Genomic DNA, 26,122 nt, shown 5'->3' on the forward strand with positions numbered 1-26,122 from the left:
GAGTGCTCACTGGAAGGACAAATCGTGAAGCTGAGGCTCCAATACTATGGCCACCTCATGAGAAGAGAAGACTCCTTTGAAAAGACCCTGATGTTGGGAAAGATGGAGGGCACAAGGAGAAGGGGACGACAGAGGACAAGATGGTTGGACAGTGTTCTCGAAGCTACAATCATGAGTCTGACCAAACTGAGAGAGGCAGTGGAAGCCAGGAGTGCCTGGCGTGCTCTGGTCCATGGGGTCACGAAGAGTTGGACATGACTAAACGACTAAACAACAACATACCACCAACACTGAAGAACCAAATATCATGGCAGCCAGGAAACAGCATAAAATTAACAATAACATTATATTAATAAAGCAAGTAAAAGTGCATTGCCGCTTGGTAGACCAGCACCCCTCAGAGCAGGTCTAGATGAAGAGATGTGTTTAAGCAGCCACCTAAAAGCCATGGTATTAGTGAACATCAGGCAACCCTCAGAAGCATACAGCACTAGTAAAATTGCCCTTTTTTGAGGATTAAATTGATTGGGCAGGGGGTATACAAGGTAAGGTGGTCCTTGGTCCCAAGTTCTTGAAAACTCTGAGTTATTATAGGTAAAGGTAAAGGACCCCTGGACAGTTAAGACCAGTCAAAGGCGACTATGGGGTTGCGACTCTCATCTCGCTTTCAGGCTGAGGGAGCTGGCATTTGTCCACAGACAGCTTTCCGGGTCATGTGGCCAGCATGACTAAACCGCTTCTGGTGCAACGGAACACCATGACGGAAACTAGAGCGCACGGAAATGCCATTTACCTTCCCACCACAGCAGTACCTATTTATCTACTTGCATTGGCGTGCTTTTGAACTGCTAGGTTGGCAGGAGCTGGGACAGAGCAACGGGAGTTCACCCCGTCACAGGGATTCAAACTGCTGACCTTCCGATTGGCAAGCCCAAGAGGCTCAGTGGTTTAGACACCAGCACCACCCGCATCCCCTTAGTTATTACAATCTAGCCCTCCTCACAGAATCATCCTTCCCAGGGTCTGCAGCCAAGAAAGAATTTTTGTCTGTTGCTGTGTAATGTGGATGTGCTGGAAAGTATCTGACACACATTTCACCTGAGCAGTGGCCCTACTGGATAGACTCTTCTCTCAGCTTCCCACCCCACTCCCAATCTGTGATACGTAATGATACGGTCATTTAGGGATTGGCGTGTTTGAAGTATGGACATCCCTAGGTTAAGGATTTATGTGGTAATTAGGAGCCTATCAGATTTGACTACACTGATAGGAAACAAGCATATAACAGAGAGAAATGTCAATGAATAATTTTACAGGCGTTGCTCCAAAATTACCAGAAGATAATAGTAGTAGTGGTAATCGTAGTAGTAGTAGTAGTAGTAGTAGTAGTAGTAGTAGTAGTAGTAATTGTACCCCTGCCCATCTTACTGGGTTACTCCAGCCACTCTGGGCAGCTTCCAACAAAAACATTATTCAAACAAGTTAAGCCCTAGATCTATGTGGCAGCAAGTTAATGGCCCAGTTAATCAGAAAGGATACACATTACATTATCAGAAGCAATTATTACAGACTATAGAGACCAAAGTGGAACATTTGCAGTAATACTGTGACTTTAAAAAATGTTTTTAATAAAAGGAGCAAATCAAATAAAATCTATCTCAAAACTTCCAATTAAATATTTGAATAGGCTGATCCATCTATTGTAAATGCTTTCTATGAAGATACTTAAGGATGTGTTGTATTAAACGGGTGCTGAAGGCCCGGAGAAGAAGATCTGGCTGATTGATTTATGAATTGCAGCCTTCTGCTCCCTATCACTCCTGGAGCTGGTCCTGCTCACCTCTCCTCTTGGACCTTTCTGACCATAGGAACATAGGAAAGTGTCATACAAAGTCTCAGGCAGGGTTTTCTGCCAGTCCTACATGGAGATGCTGGGAACTGAACCATAGCTGTCAACATTTCCCTTTTTATAAGGGAAATTCCTTTATTTTCAATAGGATTCCTCGCAAGAAAAGGGAAAAGTTGACAGGTATGGATTGAACCTGGGACCTATTGCATGCAAAGAGATGCTCTACCACCTAGCTATGGCTGTTCCCCTTGTTTTCATTCCTGTAGACCACTCCTTGCTCAGCTCTTCTGTCTTGAGCTCCCACTTCAACTTCCATGGACCTGCATCCAGTTACTTAGGTGGCGATCAGCTCCTTTTCCTAGGCCTCAGAAGCCTGTTTCTCTTCTGGGTCCTTTTGCCTTCTCCCTCTCCAGCACCTGAGCAGCTATAATTCAACGGCAGCCAATAAAATCTCTGCATTTTCCGATATTTAACTGCCAGTGGCTTTGCAGCCGCCACTACTCCTACAAATTATCTGAGTGCATTATAATATAGATAGCAAATCAGAAGAGGTAAAGTGGTATATTTTATTAGATCAGTCTCTGTAGGTTAAGGAATACTGAAGACAACGAGTTCACAGAACTCTCCACCATGAAGAATAGGAAAACCATACAATTCTCTGCCTATATACAGCTAGAGAATTTCGAACATCAATATTTTTTCAGTCACTTCAGACAGATAATGGACTAGTCACAAAACACTAGCACATCAGACCATTTTATTACAAAACATTAAACCAAGAAGTAGTTGTTGGATGACTCTAGAAGCAAAGAGATGTACTTGAACTATTTTCCTGCACATTTTAACCGTTTTCTTTTCCCCAGCCAAATATTCCACAGATGTTTGCCAGATTGTCTTAGAACACCATTTAGGGAATCTCAAGTCCACCTGTCTTCCACAGCAGACATAAAATGTGAAGGGAAAGCATACATCTCAAAACCCACAGTAGACATTTGCCATTGGGCCATGACCAGTCATAGCTTTCTCAAACACATTCACAGCCTGTCCCTGAGTTTAGGGTTGGGTGTTTTTTTACAGCAAACGAAATGCTTGCTCAGGCAACGACATGAAGTGTAATGCCAGTAAGTGATTCTCGTTGACAAGGTCGCTTGTGGGACAAGGTGTGTGGCTTCATAGAATACGCTGGAGGCTATCTGATTTTTAAAATTTATTTACACGATTGCCAGTCGGCCATTTTGTGTCCCACATTTAGGTACATCACAAATAGTTACAACTGTCATACTTAGACTCTGTATGACGGGATTTGTTTTCAGGATATAGGCAGCTGTGGTGGAGGCAGTGTACCTGTATGAGACACACCTTCGTTCTGTCATCAGATCCAGTTCTAGTCAAGCCACAGGCAAAACAAGGTGAGGAAAAATGGAACGAGGCAAAGGAAAAGCCAGGAGGCTCAAAAGATGTGATACCAAAAAGGCACCAATAGGTCTGTAGCCAGAATTAGAAACAGAGTTCCCAAAATGCTCAGATTAATGAGAAAACTGAAACTGGGAGCCTTTGTAGGATCGAAGAGTATCACGTTCTGTAACCCATAGTTGCTGAGAAGCTGACATGATTAATCTCTCCAGAGCCAAGTGGTGTTGTGCAGGCTGAACCACAATTGACAACAGCATGGCTCCGAGTGACTGACAGGAAATCCGTCATGAGAATACACTGTTTTCCTGAAAGGAACTGTTCTAAAAAGCCTTTACAACAAGTTTTAAAACCTAACAAATCTGGTGGTTGGTGGTTGCCATACAATGGTGAGCCCAGGGCAACTAGTCAATCACAACACAACAAGCATGGGGCAAGCTGTGGCGACGTCCTGTGGTAATTTCTGCCCCTCCTCTTCTAGAACATCCTTACATGTAAATAATTATTAAAGGAGCTCTTTGCGTCTATCTTTAACTTTCTGGCCCACATCTCAGCTCAAACTGGAGCCCATGAGATGACTTTAAAGAAATCTCATTTCTGTAGTTTTCTGCATTTCAGTGTAGATTGTTCCTTGACAGGGCGACCTAAGACATTTTGCTTTCACAGATGAAAAGGTGAACCACTCTCCCATCGCCAAGTTAAGGTGCACGATGCCCAAGGCTGGCCAAGTCATTTTGACATCTGAGGGAGACAATATCTCTCATCTATGGATTTGTATGAGGGTTTTCTAGTAACTTCTATTGATTTCCAACACTCCACTATAATATGACACATAACTTTCCCTAAGAATAGCATTACATCATCTGTCTTGTGTGTCCAAATCTCATGGTTCTTATGTTTCCAAATGTTTTTGCCACCTCTGCATGGTCCTGCTCTGTGGTATGACTGGAACTGATGACACCACTTGGGAGAAACTAACAATGGGGTTATATATCACATTAGTGCTGCCCAGACCTCTGGGAGGGACAATGCTAATGGGAAGCAAGATTGTGACCTCTCACCCTATGTGATCTCCTCGATTCCAGTGTTCCTGAAGATGTGGCGAATGGCATAAAGAATTGCTTGAGCTGGCGCGATTCCACATTTCAGTTGCCCATGAAGACGAGTGAGCTTACACAAAAAGTAGGTAAAGGTAAAGGTAAAGGGACCCCTGACCATTAGGTCCAGTCGTGGCCGACTCTGGGGCTGCGGTGCTCATCTCACTTTATTGGCTGAGGGAGCCGGCGTACAGCTTCCGGGTCATGTGGCCAGCATGACTAAGCCGCTTCTGGTGAACCAGAGCAGTGCACGGAAACGCCGTTTACCTTCCCACCGGAGCGGTACCTATTTATCTACTTGCACTTAGATGTGCTTTTGAACTGCTAGGTTGGCAGGAGCTGGGACTGAGCAACGGGAGCTCACCCCGTCGCGGGGATTCGAACCGCTGACCTTCTGATCAACAAGTCCTAGGCTCTGTGGTTTAACCCACAGCGCCACCCGCGTCCCATTACACAAAAGTATCGGGCCTGAAAAAAAAACTTGTTTTAAGTGCACCTTTTGAGGCATTATTCTGCTGCTTTCTGCTTTCTGCTTTCTCGTGTGACATGACCGAAGAGAGGCAGCAACAAACCACTTAAAAGTAACACAGATCTTGGATTTCTGGTGCACTTCAGTTTATACCAAAGACAGCTGGGAGGAGGGGTCTTTTCTGGGATGTTGTGTTCTGTGGCAGGAGTCTCTCAAAAGTGATGACCAGTAGACTTTTTTTTTTTTTAAGGAAAACATGTAACAAATGTGACATATAAACCACTTTGATCTCCCCTCCCCCCTACAATCAAGTAGTATATAAATTTTATGAAATAAATAAATATAGGGCAGAAAGGACCCAGAAGGATCATGATTTGATGTAACACGCTGGTTGCATGCTGCTCTCATCTCTTTAGGCAAATGAGTATCTTGTTCATGGTCCAACATATTTCCATGTGAAACAATATTACACAGAGGAACAGAGAGCTAAAAACATGAGAGGGATGGTCAGTTAGCAAGGCCAAACTACATGTGGGCGATCCAAGAATGAATTTTCCAACCTCTTATTTAAAACCTCTGAGCATTTCACAATGGAATTCTCTCTCACACATGCCAAAGCTCTGAATAGCCCTGATGGAGTTGAAGGATATCTGCAATACAGATACAGATCTTTCCTTTCCCCATCTAATGGCAACCCAATTCCAATGATTCCAATCTCCAGGGCTGCTTTTAAAGGTTAAATACAAATACATCAGGGAATTCGATCATGAATTACCCCCACAGAATCACATGTAATTTGGTCTTCAGTTTCATTTTTCAGCCCTATCCAAAAGTTGGTCTGAGCAGGATGAACTGGTTTGAGCTGACTTCATCACATTAAAGTGATTTATTTGTCAATGGGCTTAAATCCAATTACTCTGTGAACATAAGCTGTTGACTAAATCTTTCTTCAGAGTAGTCTTGGTTTCCTAAGGCTTTGTCAGCTTTGGTGTAAGAGCTGCAACAAAATTATCCACTTCAAACAATTATTGTTCTCTCTAAACAAATTATAAGGAAATTAGTTTTTTCTAGTTTTTAAACCATGGATCTTTGTAAAAATTAGTGCAAAAATGATGGAAAACATAAAAAACACCAACTTTTTTTGTTTTTTTTTCAACCAGCTTTGTAAATGGTCAAGATAGAAAAGTTCTAGTCCACATTTTCTCAATTTCATTTCCGCATCTTGAAATGTCAACATAAAAACAAAATGAAATGATACGCTGGGCTTTAACCTTTTAATCTTATTTACTGCGGTGTGTTTCAGAGTGTCAGTTATCCCTTTTTTCAAGATTGTCAAATATCTGGCATTTATAGGTAAAGGTAACCAATCCAGTAGACGAGGTTGAACAAAGCGAAGGCCGTGGGAAAGAAGATCCGGGAATAGGAGTCAATTTTGGCCACGCGGATGTGTATTCGTCCTTCTCGCCACGATCCTGTGCGGCAGTCGTCAAAGCAACAAAAGAAGCTGGTGCAGTCTTTCCCTTCAAGGCACTCATATCCATAATTGCCATGATGTTCTTGAAGGTGACGGAGATTGTTGATTGGAATTAACGTTGATCCAGGGCGGACAGGAAGTGCAGGAGTCTAAAGAAAATGATAACAGGCTAAGGCTCAGCTTTTACGAACTAGTTAAAAGCCCGTCAAGTTCAATGGAGAGAGGAGAAAAGAAGAGATGAGCTTCTCAACCCCACTCTGTTAGGAATCACCACTCCCCTTACCTCTCTATCCCCACTTAATTCACCTTCAAACTCCTTTGAGAACAAGGGTCAGTCAATTATTCCAATGTCCTGGTCATGTTCCTTTCTCCTCTGTTTTATTTCTCCTCAAATGATGTATTGCTTCATCCGCCTCTCCTGGTATGTCCCATGGAGGACCTTACGGTCTTTAAATAAAAACATCTTGGAGGTCGAAGCCACAGGGAGGTTAGGCTGGCCTCAACCAGAGCCAGGGCTTTTTCGGCCATGGCCCCGATCTGGTGGAACGCTCTGTCACAAGAGACTAGGGCCGTGCGGGACTTGACATCTTTCCGCAGGGCCTACAAGACAGAGCTGTTCCACCAGGCCTTTGGCCAAGGCACAGTCTAACCCCCTCCTTCGATAATCCTCATAGAACTCTAGCCCAATGGTCGCCATTAATTTGGTTTTGAATTGATTTTAGAATGAATTGATTTTGGAATGCATTTCAATTAATTGATTGTGATTTTATGTAAATTGTGTTACTTTTATTGTTGTTAGCCGCTCTGAGCCCGGCTTCGCCTGGGGAGGCCGGGATATAAATAAATGAAGAAGAAGAAGAAGAAGAAGAAGAAGAAGAAGAAGAAGAAGAAGAAGTTATGAAGTTTATTATCAGCTTCGTTTCTCTCTGGACTCTATGTTATTCAAGCGACTCTGCTAACACATCACACATTATGTTTTTGGTGTCTTAAGTTGGCCCAGCCATTAGACAGGGTGGGCCTGCTGCCTCAGGCAGCAGAAACCCTTGAGATGCCACTCCCATGGGCACCCCGCTTACACCGCCACTTCCACCAGTGGTGGAGAAGCAGTGCCAACAATGGTGCCAATTTCGGGCAAGGTCATGTCCGTTTCAGGTGAGATCTCACCTGAAGTTGGTGTGATCTCACCTGAAATCAGTGTCGATGGCACTTCTCTGTCAGTGGTGGATGAAGCAGAGTGAGTGGCAGAAGGTGGCAGTAGCGGCGGAAAGTGGTGGCAGGTGTGGTCTCAAGCAGTGAAATGGAACACGCCGTCCCTGTTTGGTGTACACCTAAATCATCAAGTGTACACCTATATGTGCACATATCAGCACACAGCAGTAAACAATGTGTCAAATGAACACTCTGTGGGGAAACCTGGGCTTGTTTCCCAGCAATTAAGCAGCTCTGCTTTCGTCATTTGTCCTCCAAGCCATTATTTATCATTATCTTCTTCAAGTTTTGACTAAATCTTCAGTGCTATCTTCCTAATGTGGACTATGCATTGTTTCTGAACTTAGCAGTATCACTACAGTTTATATATTTAAATGTCCAAGGAGGAGCATTATGCATGCCTAAAATAGTTTACTGTGGGCACATCAGATGTCAAAGAAATAAACAACTATCTGACTTTTAGAAGACATCTGAAGGCAAGCCCTGTTTAGGGAAGTTTTTAATGTTTGAAGTTTTATTCTGTTTTTAATGCTATGTTGAAAGCCGCCCAGAGTGGCTGGGGAATGTATGTATGTATGAAGAAACAAATATAAATATAAATATAAATATAAATGTAAATATAAATATAAATATAAATATTATTTAGTTCCAGTAGAGAATGAAGTGGGGTGCAAGGGACCTTGCTCACAACAAAAATCTTAAGTAACAAGATCTGCAAAATAGTGCAGTTTTAATAGGTCCTAATAGGCCCAAGGGTAAGATTTTTAAGAGAGATAAGTATGTAGTTAAGTTCACTATCCAATACGCATGTCGAAAGACCAAATGCTAGAATAATGGAAGGTTAATGCTAAAGAAGAATTTGTTTAATTTAAGTGTGTTTACATCCTACTTTTCTTCCATCATGAAACTCAAGGTATACATGAGATTATAGGGTAATATAAATGCAAGGATTAGGAATCAAATAATATGGAGCCTAATAACTCGAGTTACAATATTATTAGACCCAAGAGTTTGTGAAATGTTGACTTTCCAGAGATAGTGCCGTGTCTCAGAATGAAGGTCTTCAAAGCCTGTTCATAACCCAGGAATGGAGCTGAAATAGTCCAGCAACCATTAGAGCTACCCAAATTTACTGAAATTATATGATTAAATTTTAAATAGGTATTTTCATACAAGCTGCTTTTTCAGCATTCTTGGTAGCATTTAGGATCTAACTGAGCCAATTACCATCTGCAGTGTTGTTAAAATGCAATGCTTAAACACATTTTAATACAGCAGGCAGATAATTTCCTCTTTGTGTGAAGAAATAAAAAGTTTTGGATGGGACACATTTCTGACATATTGGTTACTAAACGATGATATCTTGCCAGTAGAAAGAATCTAATCTCCTTAATTGAACTGTAAGTGTTGCGGAAAAGAGGTGGCATCAAAGATGGGTATAATTCCTCTACCACCAAATGGCCATATTAATTAACTGTACCTGTACAATTTATGCAAGTTTTTTTATATATAAAAAAGCATTAAAGGAGCTCTTATTACTGCCATTATTTCATTGTATAAATGCTATTATTTCCATGGAATTGTCATATATACTGATATCAATCTCAGTCAGTTCTCTCCCTATGTTGATCTCAATGTGGCAAAAGTGGTAGCATCCATGCACAAGAGGGGCATATCAGTAAGCTTGGGATAACCGAAAGGTTTTCAGAATTACAAAAAAATAAAATAAAAAAATTAGGGGGAAACACCTAAGGACCGTCATAAAACGTTTTTCCACTACACTGATGGCACAGAGGGGAACTGGAAGCTGTTCTTCCAGTTTGTGCAGGGAGCTTTCTGTGCATGAAATAATACCCAAATCAGAACTGGGGTACTTCTTTTTCTGTGGTAGGCACCCGTCAGATTGTGCTGTTTTGGGCAGCTGACCAGGCTGTCTATATAGCAGCTAACAAGTAAGCAATGAAAGAATAGGTGTTGGCAATAATTTGAAAATTACCAGCAACAGGGTTGTGTTCAACATTAGCCTTACTCATATTAATGACTAATGCGGCAGCTAGACAGGTGAGTGGGAGCGGCCGCTGAGACCATATAACATCAGTCCTGAAAGACCTACATTGGCTCCCAGTACGTTTCCGAGCACAATTCAAAGTGTTGGTGCTGACCTTTAAAGCCCTAAACAGCCTCTGTCCAGTATACCTGAAGGAGCGTCTCCACCCCCATTGTTCAGCCCAGACACTGAGGTCCAGCACCAAGGGACTTCTGGCGGTTTCCTCACTGTGAGAAATGAGGTTACAGGGAACCAGGCAGAGGGCCTTCTCGGTAGTGGCGCCCGCCGTGTGGAACGCCCTCCCATCAGATGTCAAGGAAATAAACAACTACCTGACTTTTAGAAGACATCTGAAGGCAGCCCTGTTTAGGGAAGTTTTTAATGTCTGATGCTATTATTATTATTATTATTATTATTATTATTATTATTATTATTATTATTATTATTATTATTCTGTTGAAATTAGAGGGCATGAGCAATGTAGGTCCATTAAATTCAGTGGGTGTACTGGAGCTTAGATACAACCCTCTGTCTGGAAAGTGAAAATGTGGTGAATTCAAGCTGCTGTAAAGATTGGTTTCAGCATTAAGGTTTGATATAATGCACAGTGAATTAAATATGAGATGATGCTTTCTGTCCTAATTCTTAACTTAGCCATTCTTCCATTTCGGAAAGCTCTTTGCAGTCCTCGTGATTCCAGTTCAGTGATCCTTTATTACCATGCTTGGGAATTTCCATATTTTTTTAAAAAAAAATCTCAACATCATAGTAACGAAAAGTAACTTCTTATTTATTTATAGGAGAGGGCTAAATTTATATATTGCTTAATGATATGCTCCATATTAATATTTTAGTATGTTTACCCTCTGGGGATTATTAAATGTTCATGTTTCTGAACACTGGTCTCTTTTGAAGTTCAAAATAATTGAAGAGACAAATGGTAATTGTTATTTAGAGTGACTGAGACAGTGGTATAAAAAAGGAGCTCTCTCCAAACATAAATGACTACAGAACATCACCCAGGTACCCTGTGACAAATTTCAAACAATATCAAAATGATTAGAGGACTGGAAGAAGCATGGGTTCTTCATTACTCTCTAGCTGAAGTGCATATAGACGAAGAAAAGGAAAAATCTAGAGTGCTTATTATGTTTTGGCTCCTAGTGGCAACCTTATGGGAAATTTAGTACCACGGAAATCAATGGTGGAAGTGAACATAATTATGTGCAAGTGTGTGACTGCCAAGTATTGATATACATTTACCTGAGATTTCTATCTCACTAAGCAAGGTTGCACGGCATGCAAAAACTGAAAGCCAGCCTCAAAATTCTGTGCTATATGCAAAATGTATGTAGCACAATATTCAGCAATCATCTGTCATTGCATTCTTAGCAAAGAACTGAAGACGTCTCTCCAGCACTGTCTCTGGGCTCTGCTTTTATACAGTGGTACCTCTGGATAAGTACTTAATTCGTTCCGGAGGTCTGTTCTTAACCTGAAACTGTTCTTAACCTGAAGCACCACTTTAGCTAATGGGGCCTTCTGCTGCCGCTGCGCCGCCGGGGCACGATTTCTGTTTTTATCCTGAAGCAAAGTTCTTAACCTGAAGCACTATTTCTGGGTTAGCGGAGTTTGTAACCTGAAATGTATGTAACCTGAGGTACCACTGTACTGACCAAAATTGCCAGCTCCACCACCTATTCTAGTTTTTACCCCTTAACACAGAGGGCTCTCCCCAGACCCAGCCAGGTACCAACCAGATTTTTAAAAAGATGTCTCTGTACACATTCACAGCTTAACATACGGTGAGGTCCTTTTTCTTCACTGTGTTTGAAACTGTATTTGCACCTTATTGTACACATGAGCATGGTTGGAAATGGTTGTAAGTTGTCCACTATGTATCTGCATCAGTGGGTGGAGATGGGACGGTGATGGCTTTAGCCAATGAGCAGTTCTCCATTTCGGTCGAGGCCGGTTTTTGAGTGGGAAAGCATTAAAATGCAGTAGTTCACAAGAAACGACAGAATGGATGTGGATTGTGACTAATGCCACGTGTTCACAGCTTCCCTAGTCAGTGTTGGGAGCAATGGGGCTGGCCCTATGATGAGGCAGAGTGAGGCAGCTGCCTCAGGCAGCAGATGCTGAGGCGCGGGGACTGGATGGAGGTGGGAGTGCTATGTGGTCTGCCCTATACCCCCTACGCTAGCCTCCTGTCCTCAACTGCAGTGGAAGACACTGTCCTTTCACCAGTATTGGAGTAAGAGTCAACTAGAAGTCCAGTTGGCTTCTGTTTGTACCTAGAGGAAGGGTGCCATTTGCCTCAGGCGGCAAAATGTCTTGAGCCAGCCCTGGGGAGCACACTGGAGTAAATGGGAGTGTGTGGACAGCGCACCATGCAGGACCACACAAAACAGAGCAGGCACCTGTGATCATAGCCTGGTGGAACAACTTTTCCACTTTCATTTGCAATGACCAAATACCAGCTCATGTACTGACACCACAGTGAACTGTCAGGAGTTCGGCCTACACTTGAGTAGGACCCTGGCAGAGACACATGCCCGACTGGCATGTTCTCTCCCTCCTGGTCTTTCGTTCGGGAGCTTCAAAAGCTTTCTTCAGCCTGAACATCATGGTGACCGATGCATACAGACACCGGCACACTTAGGGATCCACAGAGTTTGCGCATCTTGTGTGACAGACCTCAGCAACTCAGCATTTTGGCTAATCTACTTTATTTACATATAAGCACACATGGAGCACCGCAACATGGCTCCCTCTCTCTCTCTCTAGCATCAGACAGCAAAGAGAAAAAGAACAAAGGACAAATGTCCCACTTCACGGAACACAGTAACACAAACATCCTGTCTCCGTCACTTCCCACTCTGTGGAGTCAAAGCATATATCGTCATGTGATAGACAAAAATCCCATGACTGCAATCATGGAGTAGGAATATTGTTCTGCTATACTCGCACTGAGTTCCTCCCCCAGGGCAGTTTTTTCCAGGGCGCGAAATGGACAGACGCGAATACGCTTGGCCTAGTAGCACAGTCCTTTTTGTACCATCCAATGGGCTGGTAGTCACCTTGGAGCCAGAAAAAGAGTCAGGTGAGCGCAGTGGTGGAGCTTAATGCTCTGGCACCAGGGGCGGAGAGCAAGTGGGGGCGTGGCTGGTGCGCATCCCGGGGGCATGGCACACCACCCACAGGGGGGCAGCCATGATGGCACCCCATCGGGATCGTGGTGCCAGGACCGGTGCACTCCCTTGCCCCCCTCTTCCTCTGCCAGCGAGTGAGCGTTTTTCCATCTTTGCTATTTGACTCACTATAGAACACATAATAATTTATAATAATAAAAAAAATATTATTTATACCCCGCCCATCTGGATGGGTTTCCCCAGCCACTCTGGGCGGCTTCCAACAAAACACTAAAATACAATAATATTATTTTGATATAATTACAAAAACATAAACAGAGACAGACCCATGCTATGGCTATCTCTCCCATAACTAAGCAAACTGCTGATTCATGGATAATTTGAGTTTGTTGTTGTTGTTGCAAACAAAATTGCATGAACAGATGGAGGGGTTTTGCTAACCTAAGAAACAAAATGTATACACGGTAGATGGTGCTGTCACTGCTATGAGGACTAATGCTGAGGCATTTGCTTGTCAGGATAAAACAAACAAACGGAGGGGTTGAGTCAGCCTAGGAGTTGGTGCATCCTGAGCCAGCTCCACTGCCGTCACATGACTGCACTGCGTCTACTCGTTATCGGTCTTCGCCACCTCCATCTTCCTTCCTTCCTGGCTGGCATGCTTGGCAGGGCTGCAGAAATGAAGATGGCCCCACCACTCCAGGAAGACTACTGGGCAGCAAGTGGGGTTTGGATTAAAACATTGCCAAGTTAAAAAGAAAATAGAAAGGAGAGAGGGAAATGGGCTAAAATGAATTGTTCTGAATTTTGTAAGAACGGGTGATATTTTAAATACAGTTATTGTCAGTATTGAATTTGTAAACGAGGTTAATTTGGGTTTTCCTTTGTAAATGTTGACATCAATAATAAAGTTTTTTTTTAACTGTTTTAATGTTACAGAAGAAAGTAATGGGCTTGGCCCCAACCACCCCCATCCTTGCAATTAAGGATGTAGAATTTGGGAGTCCACTTTCACTCAGCTTTATGGTACAGAGTGCTTGGCACAATCCATCCTGGGTGTGAAGAGATCCCTTTAGAGCATGGTTGGGGAACATACAGCCCTTTGGTTGTTGTGTTTCACTCCTGCGAACCCCAGCCAGAATTATGGGAGTTGGAGTCCAATAATACCTGGACGGCCACAGGTTTCCCCATCCCTGCCTTAGAGTATATCTGACCTCGATTTTTCCTACTCCCCATGCAATATGACAACTGGGAGGACTATGTACCTGTCCTTTATTCCTGCTAAACTCTTCCCTTCTGCTTGGTCACGGAATGGAATTTCTGGCTATGATATTATCCAGCATCACACAACCAAAGGATTGTATCAAATTAAAGACGTAGGCTGAATTCAGACTATCCTACAACACCGTTATTTAAGCATTCCCAAGGATGCTGTCTGTAAACCTTAAAGCACAGCATTGTTGTTTGCTAAAATGTCAGGTCCGCAACCTTGCTCCCAAAACATTTCCTTCATAATCAAACGTTAGGACCAAGGAGATAAAAATGCTAGAATTCTCTAGCTATTTACACTTACTGAGGACTTGTTTTTTGATTTCTTGTCTTTCTCTTTGGCCCCCTTTTTGTTGTTGGTGAAATAATGCAAAGTGCCATACTCCACCAGGGCAGCAAACACAAAAATGAAACACACAGAGACAAAAAGGTCCATTGCTGTTATGTAGGAAACCTTGGGAAGGGACTTCCTTGCAATTGTACTCAGCGTGGTCATGGTCAACACAGTGGTGATGCCTGTTAAAAAATAAATATAATAACAGAAATGGTTTCACCAAGAGAACTCGCAACAATGCTTAGGCTGTAACCTTATACCCCCTTGACCTGGGAATAACCCCCACTGTGAGTGCTGGACTAGATAGACCTTTGGTTTGATCTAGCAGGGCTCTTCTTAAGGTTCTTAGGAGCTCAGTCGGGCTTACTTCTAAGTAGACACACATAGGATTACAGTAATATCTTGGTTCTCGAATGGCTGAGTTGACAAAAAATTCAGCTCCCGAATGCCACCAACCCGGAAGTAAGTGTTCCAGTTTTCGAACATTTTTTGGAAGCTGAACATCCAACGCGGCTTCCACTTGAGTGCAGGAAGCTCTTGCAGCCAATCAGAAGCCTTACCTTGGTTTTTGAATGGTTTCAGGAATCAAACGGACTTCCGGAAGAGATTAAGTTCAAGAATCAAGGTATGACTGTATGCTGTTAGGTGTTAATAATCTAGAGATGATTAAACTATGGAAACATTTGTGTGACGTAAATACCAAAGGCAGTAACAATTTGGTTATGAAAATATAGATCCAATTCTGGTTTTGGTTACATATTTTTAGTGTTTTAACTGGATTATTTTGGTCAGGCACTTTTCAAACCTGCTGGCTGGAAAGCAGGATAGAAATAGAAGCAAGCAAGCAAATGAAAGCATTGTTACTGCAGGCATCCTTTTACACACACACACACACACACACACACACACACACACACACACACACACAATTAGACTCTGTGTACTTCTCAGAATAATCAAAGCAGTGCTCATATTTACATTTTAAGGTTACACATATCTCTTAAGACTTTTTAACCCCACTAATTTTTCTATTTTGTTCATTATAGAAAAAGTTGCTGCATAGGTTTTGGGTCATTCTTTACATTTGTTGTTTTAAGGGTATTTTAATAACAGGTTTAATCATGCTTTGCTATAGAAGGCTATGTGGCTGAAAAACAAAATGCAGCTAAATATAGATTTCACCTTTCTTGTGTGCCTATTCCTCCATTTACCATTTTCTCAAACAGCACAAAGGACTGATGACCCTGTTCACATGGTGTTTTCTCAACAAAGCAACCTATTTAACAATTAAAATCACTATTGTGTTCAGTTATTTAATTTGGAAGTCCAAAGGGAGCTCAAATGGGGTGAAAGCAGGGGACAGAACACAGAATTTGGTACCTAAAGGTATATGGTTGTCACCAAATGTTCCAAGATATGCCTTACTCATATGGCCAGCATGGTTCCTGTTTTAAAATGAGACCAGATGGATGCCTTTGTGGGAAGTCTTTGTGTGTCTTTACTAGAGCTGAGAGGGACGTGGGTGGCACTGTGGTCTAAACCACAGAGCCTAGGTCTTGCTGATCAGAAGGTCGGCGGTTCAAATCCCCGCGACGGGGTGAGCTCCCGTTGCTCGGTCCCTGCTCCTGCCCACCTAGCAGTTCGAAAGCACGTCAAAGTGCAAGTAGATAAATAGGTACCACTCTGGCGGGAAGGTAAACGTCATTTCCGTGCGCTGCTCTGGTTCGCCAGAAGCGGCTTAGTCATGCTGGCCACATGCAGGCTCCCTTGGCCTGTAAAGCGAAATGAGTGCCGCAACCCCAGAGTTGTCCGCGACTGGACCTAACGGTCGGGGGTCCCTTTACCTTTACTAGAGCTGAGCCAAGAGTTCAGGTTCTCTTAAAAGGTGAGGAATGGGGTGGGGGTTGGAGGGGCAGACTGGAAAAGTTCTTTTCTTGTTCATGAATTTTTCTACGCCACAAAGAGAGGGCATAATTAAAAAAAAAAATTAATGCATGCCACCACATACAGGAGCGCACATGAAGATGGAGTTTCAAAGAGAATAGCTACCTAATGAGGTCCTCGCAGGCACTGCATCTTTATTAATCCAAAACGAGACCCAGGAAAGGACGACTGTCAATATGCAAGGAATGTACGTCTGAATGGTAAAATAACCCATACGCCTGCTCAGAACAAAGAAAATCGTCATGACAACGTAATCCCCTGCAAGGAAAAGAAAAGAAATTCGGTCAGTTATATCCTGCAAGTGATCTCTTGTTATCTCTTCCACTCTCCCACCAAAAGAACACCTTATAATGCGGATGGGAATTTGCTGCTGGTGAAGTGTTCTCTGATCAAATATCCTCAATGTTTTATGGAAGACCAGTGGACAGGGAGCCTGTGGACCAGGAGAAGCCAAAGAAGTCGAGAACTGTATGTTTGCTCTAATTGCCACAGAAGGTCAAAGTGAGCAGCTGGGAGGTGAAGGGAAACTGTAATTATTTTCTTGTTGTTCTTAGGAATGATGGGGGTTCTGTTCATTGTTTTCTGTATCATGGAAACTCAATAAAACCATAGGTTATTAAAAATAAATTACTAAATCTTCGCCTATTTGGCTTCTAACAAACAAGGCGACAGTAACTGTATTTCTCTAGTTAGTATAATATCAAACCTGCTGTGAAAGGGTGTGTACTTGGTGTACCATGAGGTGGGATCCTTCCTCCCTGTTGACCCAATAAGACACAGATGCACCCAGACTGCATGGAGGTGCCTGCAGTGGGTGAATGGGGTGTGGTGCATGGCACACTGCTCCCAGGTTCTAGCTACTTCCTCAAACACAGCAGACAGCACCATGGAGGAAGGTTGGAGACACACAATGGGAAGACTCTGGAGGGACTGCTTAGGGGCAAACACTCTGCAGTGTGGGAACTAGACACAGGTATGAGGGAAGTGCACTCTGTGATGGCCAGAGCTGCTTTGGTCTGGGGGGAAAAGACTGAGTAAGGTTCATTTTCACATTCTACTATATGAGTGAAAATAGCAGAGTCTGAAACATTACTCTGAGGTTGTTACAGGTAGGAAACACACACACACACACACACACACACACAAATCTTCCACCAAAAAATGAGTCCAGAATAGGAATGTCAGAGAATTCTGACAAATAAGGACACAGGAGTAGAAACTGCCCAAGTCTGCCTATTCATTTCTCATCCAGAATGGAAATCAATCCCGTGAATACAATCAGTATTAGTTGTTGTTTTCAGTCTGCAAACGATATTTCCTCCTTCGCCCTTAGCGTTTTTGTTTCCTTTACACTGCAGTGAACGAGGTGGAATAACATCACAACTCAATTTATATAATCAGTTAGTTACATCAATTGTGTAAGTTATGTGATTTCGTTGCAGCAGACATCGAGATCAATAGTGCTGTTTTTAACAGAAGATGAGCTGTAGTGGGACAGAAACAGTGTTGCATGTGATCCATAGTCCAAAAATATCTAGTTTAAATAAATGTGGTTGTTTCCTTACCAGACTGTGTATGGGAGATATCTGTTGTATTACGTAAGCCTACAAATGCAAATTGATACAATCTCCAGTATTTGGGATCTGCCACTTCCACAGAGGACTTTTTCCATTTGTATATAATTTCATTCCTCGGATATCCATCTAGAAGATAGTAGCACAACATTTGTACAAAACATCAAGCACGCTGTAGCAGTGAGGGGTGGTGTAATGCAGATACAGAATGTTTTAGCATGTGGTCTATAACTACAGAACAACTTTCAGAGAATAGTCCAGTTCCACGAATGGGTAAACGGCTTGTGGAGGTAAATAAGGAGGCTTTTCCAAGATATTGCTAAGAGTGATGGCAACAGGAAGACAACCTTCAATTAAGAAGTTAACCACCCTTTGCAGTAGATTTGCGTAGATTTCAGGGCCATGTGTGTACCATGATTCCATTATTAGACCTGAAAATATATTCTTGGAAGTGTTACAGGCAATGCCTGCTGAAATCTCGGAAGCTGAAAGGGGTGCTGAATATGATTTACCGAAGTTAGTAAAACCAGCATAAAGTATGCAAGTGATAAAAAAATAAAATCAGAATTATGCATACTACAAGGAAGTATTGATTTACATGGGGGGGGGGGCGGTGCTTGAACATGGAGTGGAGGACAGTAAGTGTGAATAAGCTGAGTCTTTGAAGGGAACGAATTCTGAAAGCACTTCCCATCTGGAGGACTAAAATAAAGGACAGCAATAATTCACAGTTTAAAGACATACGTAGTAGTTACATTTTATCCCCAATTAAGTTTAAGAACTGGAAAGAAACTGTTTAGATGAAGGCGGTGAAGGTCCTGTGTGAGTGTCTGGAGGCGGTTGGAGGGTAGATGGCGGCTAACAGATTGAGGTTGAATCCTGACAAGACAGAAGTACTGTTTTTGGGGGACAGGAGGCGGGCAGGTGTGGAGGATTCCCTGGTCCTGAATGGGGTAACTGTGCCCCTGAAGGACCAGGTGCGCAGCCTGGGAGTCATTTTGGACTCACAGCTGTCCATGGAGGCACAGGTCAAATCTGTGTCCAGGGCAGCTGTTTACCAGCTCCATCTGGTACGTAGGCTGAGACCCTACCTGCCTGCGGACTGCCTCGCAAGAGTGGTGCATGCTCTGATTATCTCCCGCTTGGACTACTGCAATGCGCTCTACGTGGGGCTACCTTTGAAGGTGACTCAGAAACTACAACTAATCCAGAATGCGGCAGCTAGACTGGTGACTGGTGGCGGCCGCCGAGACCATATAACACCGGTCTTGAAAGACCTACATTGGCTCCCAGTACGTTTCCGAGCACAATTCAAAGTGTTGGTGTTGACCTTTAAAGCCCTAAACGGCCTCGGTCCAGTATACCTGAAGGAGCGTCTCCACCCCCATTGTTCTGCCCGGACGCTGAGGTCCAGCGCCGAGGGCCTTCTGGCGGTTCCCTCATTGCGAGAAGCAAAGCTACAGGGAACCAGGCAGAGGGCCTTCTCGGTAGTGGCACCCGCCCTGTGGAACGCCCTTCCAGCAGATGTCAAAGCGATAAACAACTACCTGACATTCAGAGGACATCTTAAGGCAAAACTTCAGGGAAGTTTTTAACGTGTGATATTTTATTGTATTTTTGGTTTCTATGGAAGCCGCCCAGAGTGGCTGGGGAGGCCCAGCCAGATGGGCGTGGTATAAATAAAAATTATTATTATTATTATTATTATTATTATTATTATTATTATTAGATGTACTTTGGTGTTTGTTTGTTTTCCATTCTGCCCATGACAGTGTTATGTCCTTGTGAGCAGATTAGTTTTATAAGCTTATTGCCATTTATAACACTGGGTATAATTCTGAAAACCACTGAAGCTAGAAATTCTTGATAAATTTAGGATCAGTGGGTACAGCTATGATGGCAAAAGGGCAGAAACTCAGTGCTGGAGCAGCTGCTTTTGCATGCAGAAGGTCGCTGTTTCAATCCTTAGCATCTCCTGGAGACCCTGGAGCCATGTATAATAATCTTTATTTCTTCTGCATTAGATCCTGAACCTGACAGACTTCCTTAGCAGGGATTATGGCTCATGTGTATCAAAGCTCTGGATCTGTATAATAGGTTTCCATCCTTGTTGGTGGCCTTGCGGTGCAATGCCATTTCCCCATAGGCGAGTCGCTTCACCTAAACTGGAAAGAAGTGATACGCAATACCAAGAGTGCTCGTGACACTTCAAACCTAAGTTGGTGCAAAGTGCAACAAAGCCCTCCGAACAGCCTGTTAATCCACGGGGCCTCTATTTAAAATGAGAAGAATTCTATGAAATGCTTTACCACCTACAGCTTGAAAACTCCAGAGGGCAGGAATGCTCATCCATGGGAAAGTTATGAAGCTGGAGATAACATTCGGCATTAATCGTCAACCTGGTTAGAAAGGGGAGAAAAGCGTGAGAGAACGAACTGGAAACAATTGGGCACTTGAACTAAGATGTCAAAGTCATTTCTCTTCAGTGGCAAAACCTTCCCACCCTAAAGAGGCACTATTGTCATGTTCTGCGCAGTCCCAGAAATCATTTCCCAGGCTGCAACACTTTACTGCATTGGGAATGGACACAGCACACATAATTAATTGAGAGTTTCACAGGTTTTAAATGGACTTACACCAGTAAACATTAGCTGTGATAGATAATAGCCTTGCTGGGTGGCTCTCTTTGCCGAAGAGCAGACAGCAGTGTTTCTGTGCTGCGTGATGAGAAAGGAAGCCATCGCAAAGCAGAGAAGGTACAAGATGTCTCCTCCCATTGGTAAGTGAGTGTCTGGGAACAGGAGCAGCAGCCAGCTATGGGATTGTCGCCTATGTCCCAGTTCTACTGCCACCACTGCACATCCGTTACCTGGAAGATGTGTTGCCCTGGCTGCAAGGTGCAATGGGGTGCCTTCTCCTAAAGGATGCAGAGTTTGCAAGCCCAGCAACTGAAGGCTGTCTACACGGTATACCTTTATGTAAAGGTAAAGGTAAAGGACCCCTGACCATTAGGTCCAGTCGTGGCCAACTCTGGGGTTGCGGTGCTCATCTCGCTTTATTGGCCGAGGGAGCCGATGTGGCCAGCATGATTAAGCTGCTTCTGGTGAACCAAAGCAGCGCACAGAAACACTGTTTACCTTCCCGCCAGAGCGGTACCTATTTATCTACTTGCACTTTGACGTGCTTTCGAACTGCTAGGTTGGCAGGAGCAGGGACCGAGCAACGGGAGCTCACCCCGTCGCAGGGATTCAAACCACCGACATTCTGATCAGCAAGTCCTAGACTCTGTGGTTTAACCCACAGCGCCACCCGTGTCCCCAGTATACCTTTATAGCACATTTGAAACACATCTCTCCCTGCTCCCCCGAGAATACAGAGTAGGGTTACCAGATGTCCCCGGTTCCCGGGGACAGTCCCAGGATTTGCAAATCTGTCCCCGGATAAATTCCGTCCCCGGAATGTCACCAGATTCGCAAATCTGTCCCCAGGAAGTGCGGCAGTGGCAGCCTCAGCAGCCTGGAGCCAGCCTGGTAGCGCAGTTGGCTCTGGCTGTCTTCAGGAGCTGCTCACTGCCGTGACACCCGCCATTTTTCCTGTACCACAGCCACCCACCTGTGACTCCTGAGCCTCCCCTGATCTGTCAAAACAAAGGGGGAAGGGGGAAGGAGATCGGGGAAGGCTCGGGAGTCACGGGTGCACGGCGCGCCGTTGCCCAGTTTTTTAAAAAACTGTGCATTTATGTTTCACAGGGTGCGAAAGAAGGGCTTTGCACCTTTATACAATATGCATGTGTGTTTGGGCCCAGGGTCTTTTGCCTCACCATCCCCATTACTGACTCCCTGTTGCTACTCAGCTTCAAAAAAAAAAAAAAAAGTGTCCCCGGATTCACTGAAAAAAATCTGGTCACCATAATACAGTGGTACCTCGGGCTACATACGCTTCAGGTTACACACTCCGCTAACCCAGAAATAGTGCATCAGGTTAAGAACTTTGCTTCAGGATAAGAACAGAAACCGGGCTCCGGTGGCACGGCGGCAGCAGGAGGCCCCATTAGCTAAAGTGATGCTTCAGGTTAAGAACAGTTTCAGGTTAAGAACGGACCTCCGGAATGAATTAAGTATTTAACCCGAGGTACCACTGTACTGTAGGCACCCTCACAGAGCTACAATTCCTAGCAACCCTTAACAAACCGCAGTGCCCAGAATTCTTTGAGGGGAAGAATGTGCCTTGAAGGTGCTTTAAAGGCCTACTGTGTGCGTAGGAGAAGTCCAAGCAGTGAATGCAGAAGGGGTTTCTTCCCCTTTTAGCAGGCGGCTCAGTGTGGCCCCATTTAGCTACAGGGGGTGGGGGTCACTTTGAAGGCACACCACACGCACCCTGGCATGCACGCCCCCCACCCTGGGCACCAGCAGTGAGTGCTCTGCCACTGCCTTTGAGGGATCTTTCAATGGCTCCCTGGAGTCTGTTGTCTCTGCGCAGAAATGCGCCACAGACCTGCGCGAAAGGGAGTCCTGCAAGTCGGTCAAACCATGCAGCTGTGCAACAGGCCCATGGCCAGAGAATTTAAAATGCGGATTGGTTGCGGGTGCCAGTCATGACCCTCTACAGGCATGTAAACAACTTGGCTCTGAGGTGCCTAGCTGATGTTACCAATCGCAAGGTGTGATGGCCTGGGATTCAGACTCAGAGGCTGAACCTGAGGAATCCCAGCCTGCACAGGATTCCCCGCCTCCAGAACCAGCTGAGCCAGGGCTGGGGCTTGAGCCTGAAGGGTCCTCACCTGTGCTGGATCCTCAGGTGCAGGCACCAGCTGAGTCTGCTCTGGCTCCTGAGGTGATGGAGGACCCATTGTCAGCAGGTGCTCCACTCAGCCCCATCAGAGGAAGCTGAGGTTGCCTCTGGGTCTGGTAACCCTCCATCCTCTCCTGAGCTACAGAGGCTCAGGGCAGAGAGGCGGAGGGAACTAAGTTCCTGCAGGAGGAGTGCTCGGCTCCAGGCCAGGAGAGGCGAGTCACCTGTGGATCGGGGCCGCCCTATGCCTCGGGGCAGATAAAAGCCAACCAGCCCCAGTGGCGTAGCGTGGGGGGTGCAGGGGGGGCCGGCCACACCGGGCGCAACATCTGGGGGTTAGGGTTAGGGGGCGCAAATCCATGGGTTAGGGGGTGCAAATTACTTGCCTTGCCCCGGGTGCTGACAACCCACGCTACGCCACTGGCCAGCCCCAGTCCCAAGTTGTGGGAGCAACGTTGTTGGTAGCCAGTTTCTGCCTGAACCCTGTCCTGCCGGATCTCCTGACCTCGCCCGACTCCTGCCTTGGACCCAGCTTCAGCTTTGACGGACGGCCTCAATACTGCACCCTCGACCTCGGACTGGCCTCAGACCATGCCTCACGGAAACCCACGGGACCAGCACACAAGGAAAGAATGGCGGGGACAAACAACAGGGAATGTACATGCAACAGATCAGTTCTTTTCAGGCCAGAAAGGACACTGGGGTAAACAAGCAGTGACAGACAGAGGCACTGGGTTATTTATATTGAGGGGGGAATGGGTTACATTACTCCCAGTTGGAGAGAGAATGGGCTATGGCTGAGGTGAGTGCAACCCACTCTACTCATAGCAACTAGCTGCTAATGCATTACCATCTAAAAAAACCATTCCAGCCCCTCAGGGAAGGCCTTTAAATTCAGAGTTTAAAATTGTCTGTGTGTTTGTTATTTGTAGCGGCCCAGTCAGCAACTCTCCTGATTTCTCCCTTAACTCCCAGTCTGTGTTTTGCAAAATACACTCTTTTATACCAATGAAACATTAGAACAGGAGTGTATCTCTCCCCCCACCCCACCCCGCTTCAGTTTGGCAGTACAAGATACAGCAACTGGCTGGCCTTAGGGGAGCAAAATAAGCAAATTATCAGCCTGACAACAAAAGAAGCAGGTTTGAGAATTGCCAGCTCTCCCCTCCAGCCTTCCATGGACAGAATGCCATAGAGAAAGGGAGGGTGCCAGAGATTCTTGGGGAGCCAAACAGCCCAAAGGGTTGTCAGATCCTTTTACTGCTACTACACTTGCTCACATCTGAACTTTGCTTTGTTTTCCAGAATGCTCTCACCTTGGGCAAGTCCCCTGTGCACAAAGAGGCAGTTGGAAACCATGGGGCTACGTGCTCAATTTAAGAACTCAATTTACCAGCTTGTCTGCTGACTTAATGAAAGCTGCATGTTAGGTGCAGTTTGGTCGATCAGGACTGAAAACCCTAAAACCCAGGGGTGGGGAGCCTCTGGCCCATTGCTGGACTACAAATCCCATAATTTGTGGCTATTAGCCATATTGGCCTGGGCTGAAGTGTGGTGGGAGAGATGCGGGTTCTTGTCCCTCCCTCCTGAAGGACAAGGAAGAGTGCTCCTTTTCCGTATTTGCAGCTAAAGCAGCTTCCTCCGTAGACATGATTTGGGAATTCAAAAGATATTTTGGTTAAATTAATATAATTAAGTTTTGTTTAATAAGTAGGATGTGTGCAAAATTGCATGGAAATAATTAACAATAATTGCCAAGTACTTGCAGTTATTATTATTATTATTATTATTATTATTATTATTATTATTATTATCGGCGGCGGAAGCGCATTACCGTATTTTTTGCACCATAACACTCACTTTTTTCCTCCTAAAAAGTAAGGGGAAATGTCTGTGCGTGTTATGGAGGGAATGCCTACGGGTGGCATGCCTACGGATTTTCCTCCTCTAAAAACTACATGCGTGTTATGGTCGGGTGCGTGTTATAGAGCGAAAAATACGGTACTTGACATTTTCAGAAAGCAACATCAAAATTCTTTGGTTTTCCAAAAGCAGTTTATCTGCTTCTTCATCAAAGATAGACTTTCCACGCTGAATGTTGTCCAATAACAGAAATAATAGCAGATTTGAATTCCTCACCCCCCCAAAAAAACCTTATTTTAAGACCCCTCGCTGAAGAAAGTTGCAAAAATTAAGTTTCACCCCCCCCCCAAAAAAAATTGCACTCCCTGCTGCTGCAGTTCTTTCTGAATTCTAGGCAGGAAATTTTGCTTAGCAGTGTTGATTTTCTTCGACTGTAACCCTATGCACATGTCTTTGAAGTAATGTTTCTTGAAAAGAGCAGGACTTCCTTCTGAGTACACATAAGTAGGATTAGGCTGCAAATCCTGTAACTTTAAATTTTCCAGAGCAACATGCAAAATTAGCAATTAACAGGAAACAACAGCAAAGAGAACCGAAAATTCTCAGTGGGTGGTTAACAACTCTACCTTAGGGTATATAAAACACGTCCATCACTCCAAATGCGAAGCAGGCGGTTTGGAGTTGTGATCCAATGGGCATCTGATTTTCTTGAGTTCCGGAAAAAGGTGTCTGGAATCCAAATTTTTCCAACCATATTGCTATTTAGCATCAGTACTTTCATGGTGCTGTTAAATTTCAAGCGACTGTCATACCAAGTCTGGGCAAAAATGATATCTATGGTGTACTCCTGGAAAAGGAGAGAGAGAATAATTTCAGCCTAAGGTATCAAATTGGGTAGTAAAAACACTGGAATCAGTCTAGGACAGGGGTCAGCAAACTTTTTCAGCAGGTGGCTGTGGGGGGGCTGGACTATATTTTGAAAAAAATATATATATTAAAGAATTCCTGTGCCTCACAAATTACTCAGAGCTGCATTTTAAGTAAAAGAACACATTCTACTCATGTTATGTTTTTACATAATATGCTGATTCCCAGACTGTTTGTGGGCCGGATTTAGAAGGCGATTGGGCCGGATCCAGCCCCCGGGCCTTAGTTTGCCTACCCATGGTCTAGGTTCAGATCCTATGGATAGTATCCAACTAAAGTGTCCTACATATAAGCAGGGCTTTCTTTCAGCCGGAACTCACTGGAACTCAGTTCTGGCACCTCTCAAGTAGGCACCATTGTGCATTTTAGGATAAATTCGCACTAAACTGCTGGCAAATCTCAATGAGGTCATTTTAAAAAAAGCAACCATGGACTTCCGGAGGCGGCGCGAAACGGCAATGGCGGTCCTCTTCAGCTGCTGAAGAGGGGCTCCGCGGAAAAGGGTCGTGCGCTGCGGCACAGCGACGACCCACGCAGAAAAACCACGGGTAGAGTGAGCCCGTGGCCGTGGGATTCGGCGGGCACCAGGAGCAACCTCGGAAGCGCAGAAGGAACCCTGTAAGGGGCTCCGGAACGTGGAGGGGGTAGCGGTGCTGTGGATCCATCGCTCTTTCCGCGGAAGTGAAGCCGCGCGGCTGCTGATGAGCGCT

The 26,122-nt window shown here is 44.5% G+C and overlaps 1 protein-coding gene and 2 long non-coding RNA genes across 8 annotated transcripts in view; 1 reads left to right on the forward strand and 2 right to left on the reverse strand.

The window, feature by feature from the left end:
* Positions 1-26,122, forward strand: part of LOC310686413 — a 202,397-nt gene that overhangs the window by 89,452 nt on the left and 86,823 nt on the right. The window lies entirely within an intron of this gene.
* The window catches only part of LOC310686473, a 209,427-nt gene continuing 185,706 nt past the window's right edge, over positions 2,402-26,122 (reverse strand). The window contains exon 2 of the long non-coding RNA XR_014515954.1: positions 2,402-4,659. This is a non-coding gene — a long non-coding RNA (uncharacterized lncRNA). The remainder of the gene's footprint in view (positions 4,660-26,122) is intronic.
* Positions 3,055-26,122, reverse strand: part of GABRG1 (gamma-aminobutyric acid type A receptor subunit gamma1) — a 75,917-nt gene continuing 52,849 nt past the window's right edge. For all 6 annotated transcript variants that reach the window (XM_083460047.1, XM_083460043.1, XM_083460042.1 and 3 more), the window contains 6 exons: positions 25,112-25,332; positions 20,148-20,230; positions 17,823-17,960; positions 16,363-16,515; positions 14,284-14,495; positions 3,055-6,448 (listed from right to left, as the gene is read on the reverse strand). In XM_083460047.1, coding sequence (XP_083316173.1) covers positions 6,173-6,448; positions 14,284-14,495; positions 16,363-16,515; positions 17,823-17,960; positions 20,148-20,230; positions 25,112-25,332 — 1,083 coding nt within the window. In that variant the 3' untranslated portion in view covers positions 3,055-6,172. The remainder of the gene's footprint in view (positions 6,449-14,283; positions 14,496-16,362; positions 16,516-17,822; positions 17,961-20,147; positions 20,231-25,111; positions 25,333-26,122) is intronic.

This window comes from Podarcis liolepis (assembly GCF_965112155.1).
Source record: "Podarcis liolepis genome assembly, chromosome: 9".
NCBI lineage: Eukaryota > Metazoa > Chordata > Lepidosauria > Squamata > Lacertidae > Podarcis > Podarcis liolepis.